Source organism: Triticum urartu, chromosome 1 (assembly GCF_003073215.2).
Source record: "Triticum urartu cultivar G1812 chromosome 1, Tu2.1, whole genome shotgun sequence".
In the NCBI taxonomy this organism is placed as follows: Eukaryota; Viridiplantae; Streptophyta; class Magnoliopsida; order Poales; family Poaceae; genus Triticum; species Triticum urartu.
The window spans coordinates 430,666,155-430,674,533 of record NC_053022.1 but is presented as its reverse complement, the minus strand read 5'-3'; the positions used below and the strand labels follow the sequence as shown (position 1 = coordinate 430,674,533).

General features: G+C 49.6%; 1 protein-coding gene across 1 annotated transcript; it reads left to right on the top strand.

The window, feature by feature from the left end:
- The first annotated feature begins 5,659 nt into the window (after positions 1 to 5,659).
- On the top strand, positions 5,660 to 7,695 carry LOC125516394 (probable membrane-associated kinase regulator 1). The gene has a single exon (XM_048681864.1). It carries the CDS (start codon positions 5,840 to 5,842, stop codon positions 6,983 to 6,985), a length of 1,146 nt encoding a protein of 381 aa, XP_048537821.1. The 5' UTR covers positions 5,660 to 5,839; the 3' UTR covers positions 6,986 to 7,695.
- Positions 7,696 to 8,379: the final 684 nt, after the last annotated feature.

Below are 8,379 nucleotides of genomic sequence, written 5' to 3'. Positions count from 1 at the left end.
TTGCGGTGGTGGGGGTGCTGGAAGGTTACCAGGAAGTCCTACGGGAAGAACGGGACGAAGTTGAAGTAGCCCCTGGCGATGTTGGTCTCTGCCTCGATGGTGCGCGCAATTTCCTCCTCGTTGACCTGCGACCGGTTCCCCCCAGCCAGATCAGGGCCACGTTGGAGGCGAGAAGGGCCGCCTGCAGCTCCATTGCCGAGGTGGAGAGGAGCACCACGTGCCCCTCGCTCGGACGAGAGGCCGCGTCACCAAGGCGTGGCATCGCGCCTCGGTTGGCCGGGAGCGGCGGGGAGGGGGGCTGGCGGGAGGACGGCGGCCAGATTGGTGGGCGCAGAAGCTGGAAGTGGGGGGACGACGGGCGCAGGGGCCGACAGAGGAGACCGGACAGAGGGATTATGACGAAGCGGCTGCTGCTGGAGCCTGAGCGAGCACCCGCGAGCAAAGTGGCCCTGCCGGTCACAGTAATTGCAGCGCACCGGGTCTCTACACTCCCAGGCGAAGTGGCCGGTGCCCCGGCAGTTGAAACAGAGTAAGTCACCCCTTCTCTTGAATGCACGCGGCGGAGGTCGCTGGCGATTGAATGCATCTTGTGACCGAAGCGTCGGGCGCCTTGAATGCAGGGGAGGGATGGCCGGTGAGGAGCGCCACCAAAACGGAGGCCTCACCACCTACCACTCCGCGGCAAGGCGACCCGGTGGAGAGGGGGCGCGCCGCCCAACATCAGCACGCGGCGGAGAGAGACTTGAAGGCACCCATCCCGGATTCGCGGACGGAGTGAATGCCTCGCCCACCGCGCGGTGGGAGGCCGCCAGCTAGGCCGCACCCCGCGCCGCATCAGCGGCCTGGCACCAGAATGCAGGCGGCGTCTCAGGCACGAAGGACAGCTGGCGCGGCTGGCCAAGCAGGCAAACCCAGATCTGGACCGGATCCAGCCCAACCCAGGCGCGGCGGGGGCGAATCGAACCCCGGTGGCAGCAGCAGCGAGTCACCCGAGCCACCAGCGGACGGAGAAGCGGGGGGCAGCGGGCGGAGGACGGCGGTGGCGGTGGTTGCGGGCGCCGGAGCGGCGAGTCACAGGAGCGTAGGTGCCATTCTTGGAAGTGCTTTGGCCCAAATTTTATTCGGCTTTTGAACTAGGTACTTGTGCCATATAACAAGCTGACGTGATGATCCCAAGCGTCAGGCTAAATGTGGCACTCTCCCTTGCCAGCTGGGTCATGCATTTCGTAATTACTCTCTCTGTTTCTAAATATAATTTTTTTAAGAAATTTCACTATATGCTACATACTCCAAAATAAGTGAACTCATGCTCTAAAATGAGTACACAACAAAATGAGTGCACTTATGCTCTAAAAGGAGATATATATATATATATATATATATATATATATATATATATATATATATATATATATATATATATATATATATATAGTCTTTATAATGGAATCTCTAAAAAGACTGTTATTTAAGAATCGAAGGGAGTATGTGTCAGGCATGGCAGCGGCTAAGTGATGGTGCTGCTGAGTGTAAATCAGAGGTCCAACGTCTGATGCTATAGTTAGGGTTAGTGGTTAGAGACTATCACAAGCTAGTGGCCACCACGTCAATGCTAAAATATGGTTCAAAGTGGAATAAAATATGTGATTAAGAATGCAAAAGCTACGAAGACTCAATAACTGTTATCCACAATGTCAATGTCAAGCCGTCCGGCTTCGATAGGGGAGGTCGACAGCGGCGCGTGGCGGCTCATTCTAACAGAAGTAGTGGTCGTTTGGTGGTGCAGAGTCCTCGATGTAATTTTGATTATGTTTGGTGTGCTTTGACTTCTCCTAAACCTTTATAGTAGATTTGAGTCCTTTTCACAAAAAAGAATGCACCAAAAAGTAACTTTGGTTAATATGCCATTATGTAAAAAAAATGTGGTTCAAAATGGAATTTCTTATCTTCCAGAAAAATTGGGTTGGTCTTTTGATGGACTCTTGGTTCACAAGATTTCCAAAAAAAGAAAGAAGAAACTTAGAAGACAGTGAGAACAATTGTATCACAAGGCATGCACATTATAATTTTAAGTTTGAAATTTATAAGCTCTAATTTCTATTAATACAACACAAGGATCACCGCGTCATTTGTAACAACAAAAGCAACATAACAAAGCAAACAAACTTTCGGGAATAACCAAAGCACGCACGACCCTCGCCATTGAAGAGTTACATGGCCATAGAGAAGGGCCAACGACAAGGAATAAAAGGCAGTTTCTCATAGCATCATCATTGAAAACAATAACAATCAATGAACGGGTCTTTGGCAGGCGAGACACAATCAATGGATGGGTACTGTCAATGAGGATATATCGGGAGCTGCGACTTTGATTAGCGGCAGGAGTTCGGAGCGTACAACAATTATGTGAGTAGTTGCGTAGCGTTGGAGTGGGAGTGTCAATTGGCATGGCCGTCTTGTGGTGAGAGCCGGGAAACTTTTCTTATAACTAATTCCTTCTTCTGTAAAGTTTAGGTACGCTCTAAAAAACAATAACAACGTAAAATCAGGCCCGTAACTGAAGCGACAAGACAGACTCCAACAATCCCCCCTTTTCTTGAGCTTTCACCCATCGGTAAGCTAAAGCACTCCAGGACACCACCCAGCTCGAAGAGCTTTCCTCCCAATTTAGCCGCTCTTATTTTGTGTGCCATGCACTCATAATTGACCAGAAATTCAACCAATAACCGACTATACGAATCAGGACAAAAAGGATCAGAGATCCTTTTCACTCAAAACAAGCATCGTTGTCTAGAAATCAGGCTTTTATTTTGCTTTCCAAAACTAGGCAGCCATGTGCTAGATAACTCGTGCATATTGTTTGGCACACTGCTGAAATTGAAAAGCACATCTCAAAATTCTCCGTATCAATCAAGCCATTGAAAACAAGAGAGGCGATTAATGGCACGCAGGTGCGGGGACACTGACCCCATTTTTCTTTTAGCTTTCAATTTTGGATCTTTTATATCTTTTGAACCAACAATCTTATTTATATTTCATTTGCGTATTTGTGTGACTTGTGACGAGGGCTTTAAAATCACACCACTCCTAAATAAATTTTGACAAGTTTTAAAAAATTCACCTAGTTTCAACGGTTCAAACTTGATACAAATGAATGAAAAAAATCACCAAGTTTCATAAACTAAATCTTAAAACTTGGTGTGTCCTTGTGCGAAAACCAACGAATTTGCAATCGCGAAGCAATCGTGCAGACATGCACGACTGGATAGGTATGCGCCCCCGCACCCCCTGTGAATTTCTCGACGAAACAACCTAAGAACAAGGTATTAATAGTTACATCCTTGCCACGAGAAATAAAGTTCATTTCCTTCTCATCAGCTCTGAAGCAAATTTTCTTTTGCCAGAATATTATTCCTTAGTATTCGCCAAAGAAAAAAGTATAGTTCTTAGAGGAATCTTAACTAAGGGAAATCTATGGAATTAAGGATGACCTCCTTCTACAAAGATCTCACAATGAGTTTTCCGGTGAGCATTTAGAGTTCATTTAATGGAATCCCATGTGTCAGTAATAATAGTATGAAACTTGGTGACATTATCGCGTTAAACCAAATATCTTCACACGTGGTTCTTGTACATAATCCCACCTATTTGTGAGAACATAACCATAGAAATCCCTTTTGTGAAACAAATACTATATAATTTTGGATACGATTGGTTTAAAGGTTTACTGCCAATCCAACAATCTTCCTAAAATCTGGCATTCCCCGTATATCCATTTTGTTTCTTACGGCATGTGTAAAAGATATTTGTAACTTCGACCAGACCCAAACTGTGAGTCCCCAAGTTTGTGTCTGACACGAGAGCAAAATTGTTTTTCACTTCATATATAATTAAGCAAGAAGTTATTACAATCGTTTATTAAAGAATTCACCACGCAGGGCGGAACATTGTTAACATTTTTTTCCAGCATAACAGTTTCGTTGTGGCCCCCACCCCACCCTGTTTATTATCAAGACTCCGAAATCCTTTGGCTAACAATACCTATTCATAAAACATAATGTCAACTAGTCTTGATTGCCACGCAGTTGTTGGTCTAAAGAAATCGAGTCTTTTCCTCCCTCTTGCTCTAAAGAAATCAAGGCAGGAGGACATCATGGAGAATACTCCCTCCGTTTTAAGCTTAAGCACGACTGTACGTGAACCAATCTTCATTAAGCTTAAAGCTTGCTTCCTTCATTTCTAAATATAAGTCCTTTAAAGATTTCAATACGGTCTGCACACGAAGCAAAATGAATGGATCTACACTCCAAGATATATGTCTGCGTATACATTCATGTGTAGTTTTTATTAAAATCTTTAAAAAAACGTATGTTTAGGGACCAAGGAGTAGATGACAAAGTTAGCTCTGGACCAAACATCTTTCTCCGTTTTCTCCTAGCAATGAATGCATCGAACATACTGTAGTTCAATGTCAGAGCAACAGAAATATCAAAGCATGCATGCACGCGTGCATGCTCCTGCTGCTTGCGTGTCACCGGTGGATGGCACGGTGCGGCGTACCCATCCAGCCCCTGGGCTGTGGGCACGCAAGCAACACCCGTCCAAAGCGTACGACGCGTCGACAGCGGCTTGTCACTTGCACGGTGCGCCGATGATCGATGTGGCCAGCCACATCATCCACCTATTGGCCCGGTCCAATGCACGCTACGTCGCTAGAGTACGTTTTTCTCCTCTAGATTTTGTACGCATCGGCTTCGCATTACACCCAATCATTCAATAAGCGAGCCATCAAGCGGATTATGATTCTTGGCAATGATGATGCGCGTAGAAGCACACCACGGTAGACGCAAGACAAGAACGGCAGCAACGGCGAGCCAATCTGATCTGCATGGAGATCATCATACAGCGGCCGGGAGGGAGGTGAGACGTGGCTACAGCGGCGGGTCAAGGGGACATGCAACATGCACGGCGGCCCCCCTCTCCCACGTGTTGCTCTGCACCACCGGAGACGGAAATGAGGGTAAACCGAGAAAGTAAAAAAAAACAAGCTTGGGTTTCTATGGTATGTTGAACTGAAATTCACCCGTTTTAAGACCTTATAAGTGACTGCCTAACCGTTTGACCGGTACAGCGTAAACATGTGAAATGAAACAATACTCTGGTACAGGCGAACAGCGTAAGAATACAACTTTAAATTCCTGTAGGGCAGGACATAGTAGGAGTGTACAAATCTGCCCGAGCAGGGAAAAGATGCACTGCATGATACACCGTTTAAATCACGAGCTATCACTGTGTGAGCCACCTCAACTTTCAACCCACGTAGTACAGTAGACCAAATTAATCATGAATGGTACTACACAGAAGCTTTAACAGGATTTCAGATGAAACGGCCCAGTTACAGTGAGGATTTGAGAAAACAGTCCCGTGTTCCAAACACTGGTCGAAACGTATATGCTTTACTGCCAGAGTTTCAGCAGAAACAGCTCAGTTTCAGTTCAGCCGAGCAATCAATCCAGCGTTGCAAGCAGTGCTCCAGAAGCCCATTTTTTATGGCGGTCGATCGAACGGCTGGCGAGGGCATCCCGCCACGTGACTGACGGTGCACACTGCATAGTAGGCATCTTTCTCGTCTCAGACACGAGGCCGCGCGCGGCTCCCAACCCAATCAATCATAAAGTCGTCAGTCTCGTAAAAGTTTTCACCTTTCTTCCTCCGATCTTCCCATCCCATCCAACCTCGCTCTGCTCTGCCCACCGCCCCCACCTCCCACTCCTCTCCTGCCTCCTCCCGCGCCCGCCATGAACGAACCCGCGGCGTAGGACCGTGAACCGAACCAACCATGGGCCGCGCGAGGGCCAGGGACGCCGGCCACGGCGGCGCCAAGTCGTTCCCGTCGCCGGCCTCGTCCTCGGCGTCGTCGTCCGAGTTCGAGTTCACGGTGACGCAGTCGCCGGGGGCCAAGCAGCGGTCGGCGGCGCAGCTGTGCCCCGCCGACGACCTCTTCTACAAGGGCCAGCTGCTGCCGCTGCACCTGTCGCCGCGCATCTCCATGGTGCGCACGCTGCTGCTCGCGTCGGCCTCCACCTCCTCCGCCTCCGCCTCCGACTCCACCTCCGCCTCCAACTCCTCCCGCGACTCCAACGGCAGCACCTCCTCCTCCTTCTCCACCGACTGCGCCGCGCTGCTGCTCCCGGACTCCGCGCCCTCCTCCTCCCGCCCCAGCTCCGCCGCCGACGACGACCGCCACCTCAACCTGCTCCGGGGGACCGCCTCCTACGCCGGGCTCCCGCCGGCCAAGCGCACCGGCAAGCAGTACCTCTCCTCCTTCGCCACCCGCTTCTCCTCCGTCTTCCTCCACCGCGGCGGCGCGCCGGCCGCCAAGAAGCCGTCCAACAAGTCGCTCGCCAAGGAGGTGATCAAGAAGTACGCCAAGAAGGTGAAGCCCCTGTACGAGAAGCTGTCCCAGATCCCCAAGAACCAGAACAACCAGCCTCAGCCGCAGCCTCCGGCGCAGCAGCAGCAGCAGTGTTTCAAGAAGCCGTTCAGCTTCTCGATCCGGAAGAAGCGGGGCGACGAAGACCACGCTGCCGCGTCCGCGGCGGCGGCAGCGGCGGAGGTGAGCACCGGCAAGTACGCGCACTCAAACTCGTTCTCCGGGAACCTCCGGTTCCCGCGTCAGAAGCGGTGCGCGGCGAGCTGCCCGTCGTCGATGCGGTCGTCGCCGAACCACTCCGGGATGCTCTCCTTCGGCGGAGCGGGCGGCGTGGGCTTCCCTGACGTGCCGGCCGCGGCGGCGGCGGCCATGACAAGCAGCATTGGCATGCGGCCCGTGTCGCTGTCGGCGGCGTCGTCGTCGTCGATGGAGGAGCTCCAGAGCGCCATCGAGGGCGCCATCGCGCACTGCAAGAACACGATGGGCGGCGTCGTGTCCCTGTGCCCGCGCAAGGTGCCGGCGGCGGCGGCCGGCGAGATCAGCGCGTTCTGAGCGCGCGCGGGTGCATGCATGCACGCACGCACTAGGATTCGTGCGGGGAGCTGAGTAAGGCTGATTAATCAGTGGTATCCATCCATGTGTTAATTTTTGTTGGTTTAATTAGCTTCGTGTCCTTTGGGCAAGACTTTAAGGCGATGTTAGTAAATAAGGGTAGTTCGAAGGGGTAAAGTGAGACTCTAATCCTGCCTTTGGACGTCTTTTCTCCCGGAGTGTGAAATTTGCATCGGCGTCCTCCAAATATTGCGTCAATAATCCGAATACGTCAAACCCATCTAAGAAGCGTAAAAGTTGCAGGAAATGTTATAAGATAGGCTGGTTGTATTTCAGTGAAAATATCATAGAGAGTCTTAATTTGGGTATTTCACTGAAAATATCATCTTCTGGAGTAGTAGCATTTATATTGGCAGTGATATTTTTGCTTGAAAGGAGGGAAATTTGCCGAATGAAATCCATAGATTTATGAAGTTAAATTTGTGATGGAGGTGCGGATGCAAATACCTCATGCTCCGGAGAAGAGGTGTGCAGAATCCTTTGTTAACTAGACCGGGATATACTACCCTTCCAAGAAAAAGGTTAGGAGTGGGATTTTGGTCTAATGCTGTGGCCGTCTCAGCTAGTGGTGTCAAATTTTGTTTTGTAATGCTGTCCCGAGACAAGTGTTTATTCAGCTAATCCTAATATAGTTTGGCTCCTGTACTTGAGATTTGGTGTATGATTAGTAGTGTTGCTTCACAAGAACATTGCTATGATCTTTGTTCCCCCTCTTTCCATGTGTTCATTTCTTGTAAATTTTCGCATCATTGCTTACAAAGTTGTACTACTACTACAAGCTGACAAAGTGACAATGGGCCATTGGTAATGAATCATAAGCACTTTCCATCAGCTCTAAGGCTGCCCGTAATGAAGCAACTAGTATTAAATTCTTGGCAACCCTACATTAGGCCGTTGTAGCTTCCCGTGGGAGATGGGTTTTGCTGGAGCAGCGGTGGATCTCTTCTCTCGTAGCAGGCGGCACAAGAAGTTAAAAGTGGTTGCAACGATCGCCTCGCTAGATCTGGCCCTCCACGTATGTCCTTGCACATGTGCGGGCTGGTTAAAGTCAGATCTTAGCTTGAGCTTAGACACGGCATGTTTGACTGTCTCTGTTCAAGCCAAGATAGATGGGTACTCCCTCTTTTTTATCTATTTTGATGACAAGTATTTTCGGACGGAGGGAGTAGATAGATAGGTGAGGAATCTTTGGAGGGGTCATTCAACAACCGGGACGACGACACATGATTAACTTTCCTGCCTACGCTTGCCGTCCTCTCATCATATATTCTACTACTGCTTAATAAACTAGCGCAAATTGGCTAGACAGGTTAAGCCACAGTAGACAAAGTTAC